At 34.9% G+C, this 23014-nt stretch overlaps 2 protein-coding genes across 2 annotated transcripts; both read right to left on the reverse strand.

Moving 5' to 3' along the window:
- Window positions 1–171: 171 nt before the first annotated feature.
- On the reverse strand, window positions 172–2626 carry LOC131656750 (uncharacterized). Its single transcript, XM_058926373.1, has one exon. It carries the CDS (start codon window positions 2490–2492, stop codon window positions 366–368), a length of 2127 nt encoding a protein of 708 aa, XP_058782356.1. The 5' UTR covers window positions 2493–2626; the 3' UTR covers window positions 172–365.
- A 3911-nt stretch (window positions 2627–6537) lies between these two features.
- LOC131656751 (ribose-phosphate pyrophosphokinase 4) lies at window positions 6538–9310 on the reverse strand. The gene is made up of 7 exons (XM_058926374.1): window positions 9114–9310; window positions 7848–8163; window positions 7622–7717; window positions 7426–7494; window positions 7220–7348; window positions 6995–7091; window positions 6538–6907 (listed from the first exon to the last, which is right to left on the reverse strand). Exons 1-7 carry the CDS (start codon window positions 9230–9232, stop codon window positions 6774–6776), a joined length of 960 nt encoding a protein of 319 aa, XP_058782357.1. The 5' UTR covers window positions 9233–9310; the 3' UTR covers window positions 6538–6773.
- Window positions 9311–23014: the final 13704 nt, after the last annotated feature.

Genomic DNA, 23014 nt, shown 5'->3' on the forward strand with positions numbered 1-23014 from the left:
CAAAATTAATAATTTTTAGACAAAATTAAGGACAAAATTAATAAAAAAAAGGGTGTGAAATTTTTAGACAAAATCAAGGACAAAATTTTTAGACAAAACTTAGGGCAAAATTAGTAGAAACAGAGTGTAAAATTAGTAAAAACAGGGTGTAAAATTTTTGCCCAGACTCCCTAAAATTTATGGCTCTGCCATCTTCAATTTTCTTTCAAAAAGCAAAGTAAATATATGATATAGACAACTCTAAATCCAAAACAGAAAGGTACATGCATATAGATTACAAACATACTACTACTACAGTAACACCATAGTACTTGCAAAAACACCATGAGTTTGGTAAAGAAAGTTTAAACCTAATAAAAACCATTTTAAGATGATGATGGTGGTGGTGGCTGCTGATTCCTTAGAACACTAATGAGTAGTTGTCTCAACTCTTCATCTCTCTTCTCCCTCAAAGCCATTAACCGTAATATCTCTTCCTGTTGTCTTGCAAGGCGCGCGAGTTCCTCTTGATTCTTCAAGTTTTGTGCTTTTAGATAAACAATAACTTCATCGTCTTTTTCCTCGACAGTTTCTTTAGCTTCTGCTTGGGCAGCTGTATCAGAGTGAAACCAATGATCATGTTGCGCAACAGTTTCATCGTTGCACGAAGAGACTTTTTTTCTGATGGAAAATCTTTTGCTCCCATTTTCATCTTCAAAATCTTCCTCCAAACTATCTGTCGAAAGTTCAAGGATATCATTTGTAATTGTCCTTTTCAGTGGCAATATCTTTTCAGAATCTCCTAAAGAGGCCGAAGAACATTGGCTGATTAAGTGGTCAGACTCATGGATTATGCCACCACATTTGTACTCTTTTAACACGTCGGGCTGATAATGCTCAGCAGATATGAAAGGACCGTCAATATTTTCATCCGATTTCGCACATTCGCGGGTAGAATTTTCAGAAGCAGGCTCATAACAAAAATTTCCAAAATTAAGAAAGTCCACAAGATTTGGAGGAAATCCAGGTGGAACACCAACTTCATTAAAACTTCTACTAAGTTTCCCTACACAAGGTCTATGTTTTCTTGAACTCGGACTTCTCTTCTTCTGCACAATTTTCTTAATAAAATCGCCGTGACTCAATACCGATTCCTTCCACCACCTTGCATAACGCGTGGTAACATCTGCCTCAAAATATTTTGGTGGAAAATACAATTTTTTATCAGTTATGAGCCTGCGGTAGTTTTTCCAAGCAACTGTTTTAGTCTCATTGAATCTCGACACATAACTTGGAATATCTTGATCTACTCCAAACTGCATAGCAACTCTATGTGGCAGATACTGCTCTATAGAGTCAAATCCAACAAGCTCCGAAACCCTCAAACATATAGCAAATGCGAGCATTGCTTTGTCCAACTCTTTCGAAAATGGAACCCAAGTTTCATCATCAGGATAAAACATTCCACACTTATCAGCATATTTACCATACGGACGCCAAAGAAAATCATCGACAGCAGAGTCCAATGCCAACTTAACATCGTCAATTTTCAAGGCCTGAACCTTATGCCACCTAAACAATAAAGGGTCTTCACGGTTGATCAACACGGGTTGCGGTTGTAAATTTTTGAACCTCTCCCACACCCAAATTTGAACCAAGTAAAAGGGTGATTGAAAAGTAACTTCTAAAGGAAATCTATCACCTCCGGCAACATCATGTTTCCACAAATCAACTATTGTTTTCTTAAACAGTGTTAAATCCTTATATATACCAGCTAAAACGGCCGGTGCCAACGCAATCGAATTCCCTCTAGCAATATGAATAGCAATAGGAAACAAAGATTGATTCACCAAATTATTGTAAGGAAAAACAAAAATTGACAACCAAGTAACTAAAAAGGCTTCATGTTCAATTTCACTACCTTCATCAAGGAAAATATCCATCCACATTGTTGTGGTGGCCTTAGCTTTACTAGTCTGCCAAGGTTTCTGTCTTGCAAGTCTCAGTTTCTTCTCCACCTCTCTCATTTCTTTGTCTTCAACTTTGGCGAAAACCGGAAGACCGATGACAGGGTAACCCCCCAAAACCATGACATCCTCCAAAGTGATTGTTGCCTCACCAAATGGAAACACAAATGTATTTGTCTCACAACACCATTTCTCCACAACCCCATGCAGCAAGTTTCGATTTTTATGCATGTAGCATTTAGAGCTCATTATAGCTTCAAAGATTCCAGCTTTCTTCCATACTGATTCATAAATGGGTCTAAGCTCATCAACCCAGTAAACCCATTTATCTGGTGGAATGCGCCACCCACTGAAATGGAGTTTCAAAGGCCATTCCTTTGGATCAAAGACAGAATATGTTGATGATGGGTTGAAATCAAAAGGTGGCTCATCAATGGAGTTTGAAATTGGTTTTAGAAAATGGGCTGTTCTGAAAGTTGGTTCACTGTCACCAGCTGGTGAAACCATGAAATCTTCCCTCACCTCCATGATAGTATCTTCATTCATGATGGGTATGTATAACACTAATATTCTAAAAGCTCAAATTTTTTGTGAGAAATTGTGATGGGAATGAAGCTAAACTTCCAACAATGTGCAGTTTTTTGTCTGGTAGTTTGCAATGGCCAAGTGGAAGAGGAAGAGTAGTATATTGTGGAGTGTGGACAACTTCAAAAGAGTAACCTTGCACAAGAAGGGAGAATGGGAAATGTGTGAAACCCCTAAATTACCCTTTTTTTTCTTTAAGTAATTTAACTTTTTTAGTTGCTTGGTAACATAAATAATTAAGGAAATTCTCTACTTAATCAAAAAAATAAATATAGTTAAGTGTCTTCAAAACCTTCTAAATTAAATAATTAAACATGTCAAAATTATAGAGAATATGCTACCCCACCCATTAGATCTCTCACCTTTTATTAAAATTGTCTATTTGTCTGTTGTAGATATAATTTCGGAAATATTTTTTTATAAAAATTTTTGGTTTTTTCTATAGGTGCATTTACGAAAGCGTTAATGAAATCTTCAATAGGTACATCTACGGAAGACTTTGAAAATGTGTTCCGTAGATGTACCTACAGAACATTCTATTATATTTTCAAATCAATTACATTTCACTCCTAAAGTCCAGTTTTTTAAACAAAAATGGAACATCAAATTATAGTAAATCAAAGTAATTGAAAAACCTTAATTGTAGTACTTTAATTTATTTGATGTTCCATTTTTGTTATAAAAATCGCATTTTGGAGTGAAATGTAATTGATTTAAAATCTAATAGAATATTTCGTAGTTATATCTACGGAACATTCTATTTTCAAAATCTTCCGTAGATGTAGCTAAGGAATATTTCATTTCATTTGAGATTTTCCAAATTAATTTGGGATCTTCTAACCTTCCGTAAATGCAATTATAAAAACCAAATATTTAAAAAAAAAAAAACTTCCGGAGATATATCTACAGAAACAATGGACATAATTGAAATTTTGTCTGATGACTAAGAGATTAAGGGTGGATTGAGATTTTCTAAAATTAATTAAGGTATATTATTTAATTTTTATAGATAGAGATAAAGAAATTGTCATCAATAATTAATAAAGAATTTAAATATATGTACATTTATTAAGTTTATCAGTTTATTTCTTTTTTAAAAATAATTATATTGTGAAACAAGGTTTGAAACTTGACCAAAAAAAAATTATATTTCTTTTGCAAAATCAAACAAAAAAATAATTATATTTCTTTTGCGAATCAAATGAGAAATCTTCCTATCACTAGGATGCTGAACTTACAGGAGCAAAGTTTGCTTTAGAAATCTCTTCTCAAAAGGGTTGGTTGAATCTTTGGTTGGAAAGCGATTCCAAACTGGTTTGCCAAGCTTTCTCGGATCTTATTATAGTTCCTTGGATCCTAAGAAATCGTTGGAATAACTGTTAAAAGATGATTTCGAATATGAACTTTACAGTCTCGCATATTTATCGCGAAGGTAATCACTGTGCAGACAGGTTGGCTAATATTGGTCTATCCATCCAGAATTAACAATGGTGGAACTCTTTACCGGTTGTTGTCAGTCGTGACTTCGCACGAAACCGTTTTGGTTTCGGGGAGTTCCGTTTTTGTTAGCTTTTGAGGGTTTCAGTTTTATGTCCCCTCTTCTTTTTGTACTTGTTTTATCCATGAATATATTCTGGAGGTGGTGCTCTTTGCGCTCCTTTTTCAAAAAAAAATTACCTTTGTGCTCTTTTTAAAAAAAAAATCGATTTTTTTATACGTTTATTCGTTTTTTCAAAGAAATATCAGAATTTTTTGAAATTTTCAATAAAAACACATTGATTCTACGAAATATTCGAAGAAATATCGGATTTTTCTAAAAATTCCGATAGTTTCCAGAATTTAAAAAACTGCTGATAGTTGAAATTCAACAAAAAAAAAAAAAAAAAAGAAAAATTACACTAAAGTAAATTACAACAGTTTTCAAGAAATCAAAAAAATTACAACACTCTTCGAAAAATCTGAAAAACTACGATACGTTTTGAAAAATTGAGGGGTGACAGAAAAAATTCTCTAATCAAACGCACTCTTTGTTCTCGTACTTTATTTTATCTGAAAATTTTATTTCATAAATAATTACGATTAAAATGAAGCCAAATACAATGGGGATGCCATTAATACTACAAAATATCAGGCTTTAAAAGGTTTAAGCTTTTAGGCTGTTAGGTGTTTCTGTTTAGTTAGTTAGTTTAGTTTTTCTGTTAGTAATTCTGTTAGGTTGTTTTGCTGCCTCGTTCCCATATATATCTCACACAGAATTGGATCAGTGTAGTGAATAGTATCTTTTCTTTTCCTTTCTTGCTAAGTAATTATCCAGATACCTAACAATGGAAAACTTAGTTACCACCTTGGAGAATATGGCCATTGAACATGGAAAACTGTTGATGGAGTCGAAATTGCGAGCAGATCGTATCAAAGAAATACCTGCTCAACTTAACAATATCACAACTCCATCTCAATTATATGCTGCTGTTAACACAAAGAATGAAAAAGAGGAGCAGCCACCAAGTTCTTCTAGTGTGAATGAAACCTATGTGGCTCCTTACACTCCTTTTCATGGCATCCAGCGCCGTCCTAATGCGCCAAGTTTCATATACGGCTACCCGAAAGCTTCTCTCATCATGCCTCAACCAGTTGTATTTCGGAATGTTTGCGCATATCGTAGTTCAAGTCCAACAATGCCGTTACATCATGCAGCTGTTCTTGAAAGTAAGAACTCGCTAGGAGATTGATCTTTACAAAATCATCAATGGTGAAGAAACAAGGACTTTCTTAATCATCAGAAACATTCCTTACATGTAAGACCAAAAACAACATCGTGATAAGTTTCTTGATGAATTTCTTGATGACTTTTGTGTGTTTCGATTGTTTTTAAAGGTGCACTTCAAAGATGCTGCTTTCTGTACTTGAGAAAGATCACAAGGGGATTTACGATTTCCTCTACTTGCCAATCGACTTAAAAGTATGCTGTATATCTTTTCGATTAGGGATCAATTACGGCTTTGTTTGGTATTTTCCGGTTTACTTATTTATTAATGTTTGTTTTTGCTTGCAGAATAACTGTAATTTGGGATTTGCTTTTGTTAATATGCTCTCAGCGAAACTTGTTATCCCGTTTTATCAGTTTTTTATACTTTTCTCTCTATTTCCGATTTTCATGTTCATAGCTTTAGCTTGTCATGCAAGAAATATGAGTAGATTTATTCTTTTGAAAGTATTTTCAATGCAAGTTTTTGAAAATTTATGCAGGCTTTTCATGAGAACAAATGGGATTACAGGTATAACAGCGACAGAGTTACTACACTGGCATATGCTCAGATTCAAGGAAAGGCTGAACTTGTGAAGCATTTTCAGAATTCAGGCCTGATCAACAAGGATAAGCGCAGTTGGCCAATCCTGTTTCGATCGCAAGGCCTAAAAACTATTGATCAGGTAGTTATTATTCGGTCTTGCACTTAGTAGAAGAATTTATTCATGTAACATTAAGGGTTTGTCTGACTGTTTCTCTCTGTGTGAACATTTAGGAAGAGTTACCAGCCAGCAATTTGAATATTATCATTCGTCAACGGGATGGATCTTACTCAGGTGACTTTTTGAAGAGCTCAAAGGGTGATTCAGACGAGAAGCTAGTGAGTGAATAACCATTTGTTAGATCAAGTATAGTTCCTAGGCACACTGCATATGGTCTAAAAGTTCTAACTACTGCATGTGTAAAAAAATAAGTTGGTGTAAATACATTGAAATACTGGAGGTTCTTTTTAAGTACTGGTTTAATTTTATCTTACAAGAATGTATCATGCTAAGCATTCTCCTAAAACTCGATATGTTTACGCGAAAACGCCATGGCATGATCTGTGAAAAGTTCAAAAGCGAATGCTTCGACTAATCTAAGTTTTTTAACGCAAATACGTTCTCATGCTAAAAAAACATATACAAAAAGCAGAACATGGACCGAATAAGAAGTCATGGTAATCTGATGTGAACATCATCAATTTTAGCAAAAATACTATTTAAAAGTAATCTGATGTTAGCATAATTTTGAATTCAAACTTTTAGAACAATTGTTAACACTCAACATAGTTCAATAAGATAGGGTCCAGAATGTCGGAATTTTAAGTCACAGGTTTCAGTGTGCTAAGCTCACAGCAAGGCACAGAAAGAGTGAAAGGATAATAGGGTAATAATGTTTAACTCCGAAAAATTATACAAGAGAACCCCTTTATTCACAAAGCTCAATTTTAGGCTTCAAATTTGAAGGGCATTAGCAATTGACCCTGCTAGACTCAGTACTTCAAAAGGAGCTTGATTTGCAAGAGCTTTGACAGTAACTGGGCAAGAATCTGTGATCCAAAAGTATGCAAATGCTTTCTCCGAGGCTTCTGCAATAATCAGATAAAATCGAATTAATATTCAAATATATGAAGATATAGCGGTGTAAAAGATGGTGACATTATGACAGGACTAACCATCTTTATGAGTGAACCGCAACCACGATTGGTTAGGGAAGACACCGTGTGTGACGTAGGCACTCACTTTTGCTGCACCATTGGCAGCCAAAACTTTCTGAGGGAAAAGAGAGAGAAATGTTAAGTTGCATTTTCGGTTGGCAAATGCAACTGTAATCTTCAAAGATATACAAAACCTTTTTGAAAATGTATACACAGTTTACAATTAAGAAATTGATAATTCACCTGACACTCGATTAGGGTGCCTCCAGATTGGACCAAATCATCAACAATCACAACATGATGACCAGAGACATGGCCTTCCTTGAGCCGAACTATCCTCTTGTCACCTTCACGTACCTTTGTACATACGACCTGCCACTCCGAGAATTCAGACAACTATAGAGAAATAAAATATAAAATTAATTATAGACATCCTTATTGAGACCAACCACTGAATAATTGTCGAACAGCTTGTGGAATCGCTTCCATGCACCGTCATCTGGAAATGCAATAACTACCTGGTAATAACAACAAGAAATTCAGACTATCAAAAATAAGAAATGCAAGTAGACACGCTAAGTTTTGACATTTTTGGTTTGATCTACGTATGAAAGAAATGTGACCGAAGCAATGCATCATACTCACATTATCAGCATCTGGAAGTTGTTGCAGACGTTGCTTTAGAAGAGGAATACCAGTCTCAAACAATGGCAAAACCTCATCTCCGAAATAAAACCTCTCCTGCGTAATTTCAAATCATAATTACAAATCAATTCAATAGCATTCATAAGAACCTTAAAATTATACACCACAAAGCAAAGCATAGAACGAAAGTTATGAAACTTCCTTTGAATGTATTAAAAACACAAACCTGCAAAGCATGAATGTCATATATGACTAAACTAGTTGGGCCACCTCTTGAAATTGGGATATTTGACAACATCCTTGCAAGGGTGAAGGCAGTTGCTACATCACCTTCCTCTTCCATACGCTCAAATGATCCAGTTGGGAAAAAAGGCAATACCAATGTGAACGAAGCAACAAATAGACGAGGGAGTGCATATATGACAGACAGCTGTTCAAAGACTTGAGCCGGAGAGCTAAATGATGCCAAAAAGGCAACATGTTGACCCCGGAGCTCTTCTGCATTGTTTATAAATATATTTGGAAACCCATCAGCAAAAGACCTGGATAATCATAAAAACTAATCTGTTATTCTGTTATCAATTTTGTCAAAAGTATAAAAAAAACTACATTCATCATGTAGAGTGCAAAACGCATTTTATTCTAAAGCAGGAGATTTCCATATAATACAGCCACTCGACGGACATGAAGTTCCTGAAATTGCAAAACTGAACATAGTCCAGTGCGAAGTAGATAGATACACACAAAAACACAATCCAACGAATCCACACGGGGCTCAAAACCAAATTACAAAAGAAATGTATGTAAAACGCCGCAATCCAACGAACCCAACTTGAGGCTCGAAACCAAACCAAATTTCAAAGGAAATGTGTGTAAAAAGCCGCAATCCAGCAAACCCAACGCGGGGCTCAAAACCAAACCAAACTACAAAAGAAATGCGTGTAAAGAGCTGCATGCATAGCAACCACAGTCCCAGTCGTGCTTGAATAATCAAACTCATCTTGTGAAGAATAGTGAATGTACCAACCACCAACATGGACAATGTTTATACTCCTTCCGGCCATTTTTATAAGTTTTTAGGTTCATTGAATTATCTGGTCTTTATAAAGAGCATATACATTCATTATTCAATGAACCTAAAAAGAGAATCTTTCCTTATAATAATGACCAGAGGGAGTACATATAACTATTGACCAGACGAGAGCATTGAGATCTCTGACCAGTGACCATTCAATTCAATGTTACACATAAAGGTGAGATATAGGTATGATTTCCAAACCTAAAAATTGTATGACACTGATGCTTAAAATTCAGCTTATGAAACCCTCTAATAACAACATGATTGATTCAGTTTAACATTTACAAAGCTATAAACTTTATAACCTAAAGTACACAGTCTATAAGAAGGTAGTAGCCGGAGCTTAACATGAAAGAGACATAAGTAAAAGAAAAATTAAAAGAGCAAAGAGAAAGAGAGAAAGAGAGGAACTACCTCCAATTGATATTCTGGAGAGTAATGTTACTCGGTGAATGAGCAGCAACTTTGTTGGCAAGCTGTTCACAGTCAAGGGAAAAGAAAAGGTTAACATGCTTCTCCGGAGACTTCACCATTGGAATGAAGAAAAGGAGATGCGTGGAGAAAAAGCGGAGAAAGAGCAGAATACTGAGAGGAAGAGAATATAATAATAATAATGGAAACTAAAGGGAAAGGTTTTTGGTTTTGTTAAGAGGGTTTGGAACAAGGGAACAGGTCAGGTCGGGTCGGGTAGGATCTCTTGCACAAAAGTCAAAGTTTAAAATATAAAAAAAATAATAATGTTTTTCATCAAAATATGTTTTTTAAAAAGATCAATGTTTTATAAAATAAATATTTTTTTCAAGAAAATAAATAAAGTTTCTAAATTTTTTTTAATTCAAGAAAAATTATTCTTTTTTAAAAATTATTTAAGAAAAAGGATGAAGTTTTATTAAAAGTTGTCGATTTATAAGTGTATTTAATAGAAAATATAAAAAAATATTGCTTATAGAGATTGAACTCCGAATCAATTGTCTACACTCGTTTAATTAAAAGGTTTAAATGTATTTTTATCTCCAATTTAAGTGTTTTTAATTTTTTTTAATTCTCTTTTTGAAAACTCAATTTTTTTATTCTTAATTTTATTTTCATTGAATTGTTTAAATTTCATTTTCTTTTTCAGCTTTAGCAGTGATTATTAGACTAAAAATAATAATTTTAAATGAGGCGATAATAATTATTAAGATGTTTTTTTTAGGAGATTTTACCATTGCCATTGTTATGTATTCTATCAACGAAGAAAAGGAAAGATGTGGAGAGAAAGCGGAAGAAAGAGTAGAATATTGAGAGAAAGAGATTATAATAATAAGGGTTAAATATGTTGTTGGTCCCTATAAATATCTCAATTTTGTCTTTTAGTCCCTATAAAAAATATTGACTTTTAGTCCCTATAAAATTACTTTTGCACTCAGTTTTAGTCCCTGTAGAGGGACTAAAATTGTGTGCAAAAGTAATTTTATAGGGACTAAAATTTAATATTTTTTGGGTTAATACCTATTTTGCCCCCTGCCATATGGGATGTAGTTGAAAAATCCCCCTGCCAAAAAAAAAAGTTGCAATTATTACCTTAACAAATTTTAAAAGTTTTAATTTGTACCTTTAGCCAGCCACACCATCCAAAATGCTGATTTGGCAAATTTTTTTTAAATTTTTAATGAGTTGTTATTCCACTTCATTTAATGAACATAGGTATTGACCTTATTATCCTTACCTCTTACACCATTAAAACACAAATTTTTATGTCATTTTTTCGTTTCATTTCAAACCCTACTTTTAGGGTTCTTCAATCTATTCGTCTTCAACCTTGTCAACATGCGTTCGTAAGACTGCTCCGAAGGGAATACGACTTCGCCTTCACTCAGTATCAAGCTCCATTCGTGTTTAATCTGACTCTGCTGATAAAAAAGGTACGTTTTTTCTCTCAAAGTTTCTATTCTTAAACAAGTACAAGAATGTGGTCCCAAGTGAATATAGTTCTAAAACAGTGTACGGGTTTTTGTTTGTTTTCTGCAGACATGGGTGTGTTTAGTTTAGTGTTTCACCATGGGGGAAATTTTGTGCAAGACGGTCATATGTATTACAGAGGCGGTAGTGAGACTATTGTTGAAGGTCAGGACGAAGATTGGGGCTATGAAGGTTTTAGGCTATGGAGAAAGATTTCGCAAATGGATGAAGGCTTTACAAATGTTGTTGATGATGTAGGAGCTGCAGAAATTGCTAAGCATTGTATGTCTTATAAGGTTGATGGTCATGTTTGGGTAGAGCATGGTGTAAAAGGCATGATGACCAAGGTGCTATTACCTAATGTAGATGACTTCAACACCTCTAGTGAAGATGAATGCAGTGGTGATGAGGTTGATGCAGGACAATATTTTGATGACAGTGAAGAGGATAGAGTAATTGAAGAAGAAAAAGAACAATTTGAAGAAGTGGAGGTAGTTGTTCCAGCTAGTGGAAATAGGGTGGACATCAATGGGAAATCAGTAAGATTCAAGCTCTGTGCATCCAAGGATCCCAAAAAGATGAAACAAAGGAGAATGCTAAAGAAGGTCAATGTTTTGGTTCCCAAAAGTGTCTTAGGATCTTGTTCAAAGAGGAACACAAGCAAATGTGAAGATGTGGATTATGCTAGTGAGGAATTTGAAAGTGATGATGCTGATGAAAGTCACATGGATGACAAACCTTCCAAGCCAAAGTATGAGAAGTTCATATTAGAGCTGCTTAACAAAGACTTCCAATTCAAATTAGGTATGGAGTTCATATCTCTTACTGAATTTAAAGATGCTATTAGGGAGTGGTCAGTCTTAAATGGTAGAGAGATAAGTTTTGTTAAGAATGAGTCATATTGGGTTAGGGTTGAGTGCAAGGGTAAATGTGGCTTTTTAGCATTGTGTAGCAAAGTGGGGGACAACCACACTTACCAGATAAAGACATGGGTGGGGACCCACACATGTGCAAGTGTATTAAATAACAAGTCTGCCAATTCCAAGTGGGTATCTAAGTTAGTGGTAGAAAAGAGGAAGTCACAAGGTAAAGTCAAATTGTCTGAAATTATGTCTGAACTTAGACAGAAATATTCAGTGGGCATAAGCAAAGGGAAATCTTGGGGAGCAAAAGATATGGCTGAGGAAATAATTGAAGGTGATGCAAAGGAACAATATAATATGTTATGGAGTTATGCAGCTGAGTTGAGAAAACATTGTGTTGGGAACACTGTCAAGCCGAACACTAAGAGAATTAGTCCAACACTACCACCAAGATTTGGTAGATTTTACTTCTGTTTTGATGGATGCAAGAAAGGGTTTACCAAGGGTTGTAGACCATTTATAGGGGTAGATGGGTGTCATCTAAAGACACAATATGGAGGTCAGTTGCTAATTGTTGTAGCAAGGGATCTAAATGACCAATATTATCCTTTGGCATTTGGTGTGGTGGAGACTGAGACAAAAGAAAGCTGGAGATGGTTTATGCAATTGCTAATGGAAGACATTGGAGTTGGGAGAAAGTATGTTTTTATTTCAGACCAATAAAAGGTAATGCTAATGTTTCTTATTCATTTTTATGTTAAACTGCTTATAGAGTTTTGCTGATGTTATATGCTTTTACTATTATGTGTGTTGTTGGTTTTAGGGGCTTGTTAGTGTCTTTGAGGAAATATTTGAGCAAATTGAACACAGGGTCTGCCTCAGACATTTGTATGCAAATTTCAAGAAGAAATTTGGTGGTGGAGCTACCATTAGGGACCTTTTAATGGGGGCTGCAAAGACAACATACTTCCCGGCTTGGGAGAAAAAGATGAATGAGCTTAAACAACTTGATAAGAAGGCATGGGATTGGCTGATGGGAGTGCCAACCAAACTGTGGTATAAGCATTCATTTTCATTTTATCCTAAGTGTGATGTTTTGATGAATAACTTGAGTGAATCATTCAATAGTACCATATTACAAGCTAGGGATAAACCAATACTCACTATGGTATAATGAATTAGGAACTATATGATGAATAGGATAGCTAATAGTATTGTGAAGCTTGATAAGTGGAAGCAAAATGTCATGCCCAATCCTAGGAAAAAGCTTGATAAGGAAACTCATTTAAGTGGAGAATGGCTGCCTGCATGGGGCAGTGGTGATTTGTGCCAAGTCCATCACCCATATAATGGATTGCAATTTGTTGTTGATCTTGGGAAAAAAACTTGCACTTGTTGCTTTTGGGATCTTGTGGGCATACCTTGTAGGCATGTTGTTTCTGCATTGGAATATCAGAATTTAGATCCTGAGAAGTATGTTGACCCTTGTTACGTGAGAGAAGCTTACAGGGCATGTTATGAAAACAATGTGAGTCCAATAAATAGCATGGACATGTGGCCTACTGTGGATGCTGAAGACTTGTTGCCAACACAATACAAGAAGGGACCTGGAAGGCCTAAGAAATTGAGGTTTAGAGAGTTGGATGAGAGTGGTTCAAGGATGAGGAGGGTAGGTGTAGCATATAGATGCACAAAGTGTGATAAATTTGGCCACAATTCTAGGAAGTGTCAAGCAAAGGAGCAAGATCCTAATGCACTATAGAGAAAGGTATCGTGTTCATATCTTTGTTTACAATGTTGTTGATACATTTATGTCTTTCTTATATTTGTTGATGGAGGTGGGAGTGTTGCTGATGGACATCAAGAAGCTACTGCAAATGTTGATGGAGGTGGGAGTGTGGCTGATGGACATCAAGAAACTAGTATAAATGTTGATGGAGGTGGGAGTGTGGCTGATGGACATGTGGAAGAAGACCTAGAGATGGATGCATTGCTGAATGATATGATGGCTCTTTATGAAAAACAACAATCACAAGTTGACAACCCCACACAACCAGCTGCTATGCAACCTCCTGCATCACATGAAATCCAACCTGCTGCAAGGAATGGAACACCCCATGCTGTTACTAATGTCAAAAAATCTTCAACTAAGAAAAAGGTCATGATTGGGAAGCCATCAAGAAATAGGGTCAGTGAAAGATTGAAAGAAGTGGAAAATGCAAAAAGACATGGTGGGCCTGGGTCAACACCTGAAGGACCTTTGACCATTGATGATGAAGATGGTGGTAGTACATTAAAGAAGATCTCAAAGAAGAAGTGGAAGGGCATTGCTAGGCGCATGACTCAGTAGTTATCAACATTTTGAAACATTTCTGTGCTACTGTCATTTTGTTAAGCGCATAATGTGCACTTTTATAACTTTGACTTATTCTATGTGATGCATATAATGTGCACATAGTTTGCTTAAGCACTTAATGTGTATTTTTGTAACTTTTCTTATCAGAACATATTAACTTTCACTTCACTTTGGTATCAATTGAAGATGTTAATTATGTATCATTCAATTAGTTCTTCTTTCAAGTTATTTTCTGTCGTCATTCCAACATATTTTCATGGCCTAATTTATCAAAACAAAACTCATAAGAGTAATATCAGAACAAAGCTCATAAGAGTAATATTAGAACATAAATTACAACTTCATATAACATAAGCAATTACAACAGCTTCTCATTTGACTTTTTTTGTCACATGAACATAAGAAGGAAATTAAAACATAAGTTACAACTATTCTGTGAACTTATTTTTTACATAAACTAAGTAAGAAATGAACCCACATACAAATAAACCCAACTAAAACATAATTCATATTCTTTTTCAACCCATCGATCTTTTTCTCCATGGCTTCCATCTTGAATGCAATATCTCTCTCAATTTTCCTAATCATTTCTACTGAACCTACATCCGGATCGCTAAAATCTCTTTCACCATAAATTTCATCATCCCAAAGAAATGCGTTGCAGTCATCTCCTTTACCCCAAAACTTACACTTCCAGTATTTTCTCCCCGGATTTGCAACCGATTTTGAAACAAACAATTTCATGGAGACATTGTGGCCACATTTGGGAGTTACTTTACCATTTGAAGATAAGCTTGAGTTGGAAGAAATTGGTTGACTCATGTTACTAGAATTGAGACACCAAACGAGATGTGAAGAGTTGAAAATAAACAGCTTCAGAGAAAGGGGATTCAGAGAAAGGGGAAGAAGATGATGAAACGAAATAATGGGTTAGGGCATCCAAAAATTTGTGTTTTAATGGTGTAAGAGGTAAGGGTAGTAATGTCAATACCTATGTTCATTAAATGAGGTGGAATAACAACTCATTAAAAAATTTAAAAAATATCTGCCAAATCAGCATTTTGGATGATGTGGCTGACTAAAGGTACAAATTAAAACTTTTAAAATTTGTTAAGGTAATAATTGCAACTTTTTTTTGGAAGGGGGTTTTTCAACTACACCCCATATGGCAGGGGCAAAATAGGTATTAACCATATTTTTTTATAGGGACTAAAAGTCATTTTTAGTAATTTTATAGGGACTAAAAACATATTTAACCCTAATAATAATGGAACATAAAATAAAAAGGGTTTTTGGTTTTATTGGAGAGTTTGTAACAAGGGAACGGATCAGGTCTCTTACACAAAATTTTTCAAAGTTAAAGTCTTAAAATATAGGGAAAATAATATTTTTTCATAAAAATAATGTTTTTCATAAAAATATGTTTCATAAAAGAAATACTTTTTTTAAGAAAATAAATGTAGTTTCTAAACTTTTTTTTTAATTCTAGAAAAATTATTCTTTTAAAAAACTACTAATTAAGAAAAAAGATGAGGTTTTGTTAAAAGTTGTCGATATTAGGAAGATCATAAAATTCCATGTTGGTTGGAGATAGAACATTGAAAGAGTTTATATAGAGTGACACTCCTCACCTTACTAATCGATTTTGTAAGGATGAGTTAGTTCATACTCTAATATGGTATCAGAGCCTATCGATCGAACCATGGGCCGCCCAGATAGAGCATTTTATATAGAGTGACACTCTTCACCTTACTAACCGGTTTTGTAAGGATGAAACTTGTATCGAAAAGCCCGGGAAGTGGTGTCCCGTTGCAAGGTTGCAAGGTGTCAACAACGATACAAGTGTGAAGAGGAACGGCGATACAAGTGTGAAGGGGAGCATTGTGGACTCACACTTGAGGAGGAGTGTTAGAATAATAATGCAAGTGCGAGTAAGTGGGGAAATAGTCCCACATTATATGTGGTGACTTAAACATTTATAAGTGAGAGAACTACTCACCTATCACCTTAAGGCCCGTTTGGTGCGCAGGATATGATAGGGACATGATAGGATATAAAGTAGGATAAAGATAGGATATGATACATACATGATAAGACCTATCCTATCATGTGTTTGGTTGACACACTTGTAAAATAACTATATTTTTCTAAATTATTTTGTAAAATATTTTAAAATTAATAAATTAATAAAAAAATTCAATAATTAAAAAAAACTCATTGAAACTATTGAGTAAATAATTTCAAAATATATATATATATATATATATATATATATATATATATATATATATATATATACCCTTGTAAAACAATTATATTTTTTAAAAATTATATTTTAAAATTTATAAATTGGTAAAAAAAATTATAATTAAAAAAAATTCATTAACACTATTGAGTAAATAATTTCAATTTTTCTTAAAAAAATCATGAATTCTCGTGTGTGTGTGTGTATATATATATATATATATATATATATATATATATATATATATATATATATATATATATATATATATATATATATATATATATATATATATATATATATATATATATATATATAAATTACCCTTTTTCAAGAAAAATTTGTATATCTAATATCTATATAATGATAGGATACACATATGACAAAATTGTCCTTTTTCATTAACACATGCATATACTTTTAATTTATATATATATATATATATATATATATATATATATATATATATATATATATATATATATATATATATATATATATATATATATATATATATATATATATATATATATATGACAAAATTACCCTCGCAAAAACATATATTTAATTTGATAAAAAATAAAATTAGAATTCATATTTTAATAATTATTTTATTTTTAAATATTCTAATTTTTTATTTTATTAAATTAATTATTAATATTTTTAATTTAGTATCAAATTAATTTATTTTATATTTTTTCATATTTAATTTTTTATTTTAAATTATATTTTATAGGGGTAAATTAGTAAATCATTTTCTCATACTATCCCGCCGGATTCTAACCCAGCTCATATTCAGGATAACAATTTGAACTAGTGAGGCAGGATAGGATAAGTTTCAGGATTAACTTATCATATCCTGTTGTGTCAGCAAACACTAGATTGAGATAGGATATGATACAGATATCCTATCTTGTCTTTTATCCTACTCACCAAATGGGCCCTAAGGATGGATAAGTGGTGTGTCTCTCACAAAGGTGCATAGTCCAACACTTTGTATCAATGCTCCCTAGTGAAAAAACTTCTCTAATAGTCGATTTATAAGTGTATCTAATAGAAAATATAAAGAAATATCTCTCATAGAGATTGAACTCCGAATAAATTGTTTACACTTATTTAACTAAAAGGTTAAAATATATTTATCTCCAATTTAAAAGTTTTTAACTTTTTTTAATTCTCTTGAAAACTCAAATTATTTTATCCTCAATTTTATTTTCTTTGAATTTTCTTAATTTCATTTCCTTTTTCAGCTTTGGCAGTGATTACTAGAATAAAAATAATCATTTTAAATGAGGCAACAATAATTACTAAAATGTTTTTTTAGAAGATTTCACCATTGTAAAAGTTATGTGTTCTGTCAACTAAGAAAAGGAAAGGCGTGGAGAGAAAGCGGAAGAAACAGTAGAATATTGAGAGAAAGAGAATATAATAATAATAGAACACAAAAGGGGAAAGATTTTTGGTTTTGTCAAAGGGTTTGAAACAAGAGAACGGGTCGGGTCTCTTACACAAAACTTCTCACAGTAAAGTCTAAAATACGGGGAAAAATAATGTTTTTTCCTCAAAATAATGTTTTTCATAAAAACAAGTTTTTTGAAAAAGATTAAGGTTTTATAAAAAATATTCTTTTTTCAAGAAAATAAATCTAGTTTCTAAACTTTTTTAGTTCAAGAAAAATTATTAATTTTAAAAAATTATTTAATAAAAAGGATGAGGTTTTTGTTGCACCCCAAAATTTGCCCTCTTTATTTGAGCTATAAGTTATCCATGACATTTATTTCGTCATTCAAAAATTGAAGAAAATCAATAAAGAGTTCTCGTGGTTTTAAGGAAGTGCGATGTGAAAAATGGTTTAAACAGTGAAAATACGAGAAAATTCACAAGTCTTAGTGAGAAGGTGATATGAGCTGAGTTCTTGCGTGGCCCCGACTGTTTCGACGATATCTATAACTTTCGTGTTCGGCTCGAGGGCCAGTTCTTTGGGGAAGGTGATCGAATTGGCAAATTGCTTGGATTTTCATGGAGAAAAATGGCTCTGAACGTAGGGTTTCGGGCCTCAGAAAATTCATATCTCACAATCCGCTCATCGGATTTGCTCGAAAATTTAACTGGAGCTCCATATCGTCATCCCCGAGATTTCATATGTTCGGCCCGAAGACCAATTATGTACTGAAAACCCCCAGCATTTTGAAGAGCGTAGTAATCTTTCGGTGAAAAGTGTGTTTTCGGGTATGTCGCGCCTAGTTCGAAAATTCATAACTTCTTCGATTTTTATCGTATGAAGTCCATTCCGGCGGCATTTTCTCAGAAATTTCGTTAGCATCGATTCTTTGTCACACATGCTTGTTTAGATTTCGAGCCGAAGATGGAGTTTTATCGAGTTCTTTGAGCGGTACTCACAAAATTCTGCACAGTCGCGCCAGATGAATCGACGTTTCTCGTCATTCAAACGGGCGTAATTTCTTCATCGCTTATCGGATTGAGACGATTCTCGCGGCTACGAGTCACTAATTTGGTCATCTTCCCAGTGGCATTGGTTTCGTTCCGAAATTCAGAGCCGAACCGAGTTTCCTCGAAAACGAGTCAAAAAAGAGATAATTAAGGGCGTTTTGGATGTTTCACCATTCACACTATTTATGTTATTTTCCTTCACATTCTCTCATAACTTCAATTCACCCAAAAATATCAAAAAACACTTTCCCTCTATTCTCTCTCAATTCTCTACAATCAAACACTAATTTCCTTTGAATTTCATCAAGAACACTATGAACAAATTCAAGAACACGTAAACACCAAATCACAAAATCAACCAAAAGCAATCAATTCTCTTCCTTCAATTACTCGTGCAAATCACTTCCAATCAGCCTCCACTCCATGCCGCCACAGCACAGCCGAACCGCCAGCGTCCATGATTCCGGCCACCGCGAGCTCCGCCGCGGATTGCTCTCTTCCGTTCATTTTTCCGGCGATCATCTCCTCCCCTTGCCATTCGCGATCTTTGCATCAACATTATCGTCACTTCGCGATTCTCCTCTTCCATTCGGTAATATGCTTTATTCCTCGTATTTTGATTACTTGAATTTTAGGTGAATTTTGAACTTAGCTATAAATTTGTGATAATTGTTAAAAATTGTGTTGAATTAATTTTGTTGTCAACATAGAGTTTGTTCGTAGCTGTGGATTTTGGTTAGAATTAGTGTAGAGATTAACATGGAGCTATAGTCTTTAATTTTTGCACTTGACGTGTTTGATGAATATCCTCATAGAATAAAAGCTTGACAAAAGTGTGCCAATCCTTGAATACACAACTTTTTCTCATGGTGATATGTTGTGGTTACTTGAGTTTTAGAATTTGTATTGATAATGCTTAGTTTAGACATGGGATAGGCTACTGACTTTTAGCATTGACATGTGAATTTACATAGTGGCAGTGTCGAGGTATCGAAGTGTTGCTTTTGTTTGATTTTGGTTTAGTTCTAACATTTTTTTTATAGCTTGTATGTTCACTAATGCAACTAAAATTTGGCCTTAGATGTGGTGGTTATTTGTTTAAGAAGTGTAGCTAAAGTGTGCTGGTATGAACTAAAATGGTTGCTGAAAATTAAGTTGGTCATGTTGACATGTTTTGCTTGAAACTAATTCATGAGAAGCTTTGGTTAATTAATGGAGATTGCTGTGTGTTTGTTCCTGTCGCTGGAATTAAAGGTGATATTGATTTTGTTGTTCGGTGTCGATGATAATAGGAGCTGGTACCTTTTTCTTTTGATTCCAATACTGTTTTGATTTCATTTTCATGACAATATGCATGCTGTCCCACACTGAATTCGCATCGTAGATATTATGATGATGTTTGCATAGTCTGAAAATTAATTAATGGCTAACGTTGTTGTATGAAAATGTTTGAATTGGAAATTGTTGTGATAAGTTTCCTTTGATTTCATGTTAATAGCATATGGTTGTATCTTGTTACTTAACAAAAAAAACTCACAAGAATTATAATGTTGATCATACTTGAATGTGCTTCATAAAAATGCTTAAGAAATAAGTGGATTAATAATGGTGTTACTACTTGTTGTTTTGCTAAAAAATCATGTTTCAATGCCATTCTTTCACTTGCCAATTGTGTGTTCTTTTGTTTCAATCACCATGAATCAATGTCTTGTACTTATGTGTGTTTTTGTGACTTGTTGGGACTGTTGTAGAGATCTTAAAGTGCAGAATTTTGGTTAGCATTGGTTGTGTTGTATTTCATTTACTTTGTCTTATGAAAATGCTTAGAAGACATATGAGCATAATGTGTTTGAATCCTAATTGTTGGTAGTGGAATATAACATGATTTGTGAAGCTTTTTGGGACTATTGTTGTTGCATTCCACTACACCTTGACTCATAAAAATGGAGATTTTGGAAAGAAAATTATCATATACTTGGCTTGTTGTCTAATGCTTGATTCAAAATGGTAATAGAACTTGTTTGCATGGTAATTGATGTTCTTATGTGCTGGAATTTTCTGGTGTGATATGCTTGTTTCTCTCTTTTTTCCAATATATTGCGAATTGACACGGTACGTCGGGTTAAATGAAAATACCATATCTTTTGATTTAGGAAGAGTTTTTGAGCATGTGAATAATGTTTTTCATACGTAATAATATTTTCGGAGCTGTTTGTACAGTTTATTTTCGGTTTCGGCCCTTTTTTACCGTTTTCGCTACTGCCCCTGTTCCAAAAGTCGTGCTTCCGAGCCGATTTTGTAAATTCTGATTGCATATTTGACTTCTTTAGCACGTTTCTAGCTTACCATAAAATTTTGGCTTAATTCTGACGAGTTTAGTTTTTACTGTTTTTACCCGGTTTCGCCGTTTCGGTGTATCGTTGTGCATGTAAATACTTGTTTTGGCTTCCGTAGTTTTGGTGCACAAATTCGATATGCTTTTGAATGCTATTCCACGTTGCTGTCTTGTTTGCTTTCGCTATGTATTCACTTTCTGTTTCGTTGTCCATTTTCGGTGTAGCTTATAATTCAATAACGCAATTCCGATTGCGGTGTCTTGTTATCTCTAACGTGTGTGCTAGTATGCAAGGCAACATGGAGGCTCTGGTCGATACCCGCTCTCGTGTTCCGCTTTATTTGCGGGACACGACATTTATCCTCTCTCTGATTTGCGTTTCTACACGCATCCTTTATCATTATGCTTGCTTGTCCGGATTTCTGTTTCCCTTGCAGGTGTATGGTATTCGTTGTGCCCGATGCACACGTTGGCGCGTGATTTACTTTCATCGCGCCGACTCTTGATTGCTTATGCGGATTTTAATCGGAGTGCTGACATGTTTGCTTTTGCTTTCCTAGCTCGCTCGCGAGATCCTAGTTTACTCGCTCTCTTCGCTTTAGTTTACGGATCATCATCCGTTTGGTATTGATTCCGTTTCATTTTATTTATCTCGCACTTTATTGGTTTCTCGCATCATCCTTTAACATGAGAAGTATGACCTAGACATGCATCTGACCAAGCCCTCGAAAGAGGCTCTGTTTTTGTTGGTGTGTTTATATTTGTGCTTTGCAGCAGGGAGTCACGGTGTAATAAGTCCTATATGGCACTCTGTTAAGTCCTCATGGAAGGCATGCGGAAAGGGTTAGTAATCAACCCCCGCCTAGTCTCATCGAGTCCGTTCAGTATGCGCACGCTACGCGTTGCTCGCTTCCGAACTTGCACAAGATCTTGTTATCGAGTATATCAGGAAAAGGGTTCATGTAGCCGGATCCCCGCCTTTCCTATATCTCGCGTCGCTCGACGTTGATGCTCGGTGTACGCACGCACCGTTTTCCTTTACGATCCGTGACAGCTTGGTTGCTGAGAGGGACCCGCTCCTCTCGTCTATGGCCCGATCATTTTCGCGAGGTCTAATGCTTGGTTGACTTGGGTTGAGCTGCTCCCCTTGGCTATGGCGGGACCGCCTTTCTACCATTCGGCCAGTGCTGTTGGTTTGTTTGCTTTACGAGCGGACGCTCGTTTGTGTGCTACTTGTGTGCTTCCCCTTTTTCTCGTAGGTTGCTAGTTTAGTTTAGACTTGTACCCTTTGTATGATAACATTAGGTAGCAAGCTTTCCCCCTTAGCTTAGGTTTTCCTCATTCATTCTTCAAAGCACAAACCACACTCTTTGATTTTCTTTTCTTAAGAGCTTGTTATTTCCGCTCCATTCCCAAGCATAAGTCTCCAAAGGTCGAGCAGCGGAGTGTGAATGTAACTCGTTCACCTAAAAAACACAAAACAAACAGAAATTAGTTAGCCAAGCTACGGTAGCTCTGATTCTGCAAAACAGATACGTAGGCAGCGGGGTAGGGCCCGTGCGAGCATAATCCTTTCTTTTCCCTACATTCTGCATTAATTTTAGTCCAGATTAGCGTAGATTTGTTACACACCCATAGTTTTAGACACAGGCGTGGATACCATCGAGTACGATGGGCGCGAGGGGTGCTAACACCTTCCCCTCGCGTAACCGACTCCCTTACCCTTTTCTCTGGTCGTGAGACCGTTGTTTTGTTTTGTGATTTGCTGGCATTCCCTTCCTTTTTAGGATAAATATGTTAGTGGCGACTCTGTTAATTTTCGCGGGGGGGTAGCGACAGTTTTGTTAAAAGTTGTCGATTTATAAGTGTATCTATAGAAAATATGATCATTATCATTTTTGCCCCCGCCATATAGGCCACTTTTGATTTACCCCCTGTAATTATTTTTTTGTAAATGTGACCTTGCCATTAGAAGATTCCCTTGAGTTTAACCTTGGGGTAAAGTGTGACCTTATCATTCTGGTTTGTTCTTCTCCACAACATATGCTTCTTCGCCCAAAATAAGGTTGTTCTTCTCCAAACCGTGAAATTAGGGTTAGCTAATGGGGGGAAGCAGAAATTCAT

This window comes from Vicia villosa, linkage group LG3, assembly GCF_029867415.1.
Source record: "Vicia villosa cultivar HV-30 ecotype Madison, WI linkage group LG3, Vvil1.0, whole genome shotgun sequence".
NCBI lineage: Eukaryota > Viridiplantae > Streptophyta > Magnoliopsida > Fabales > Fabaceae > Vicia > Vicia villosa.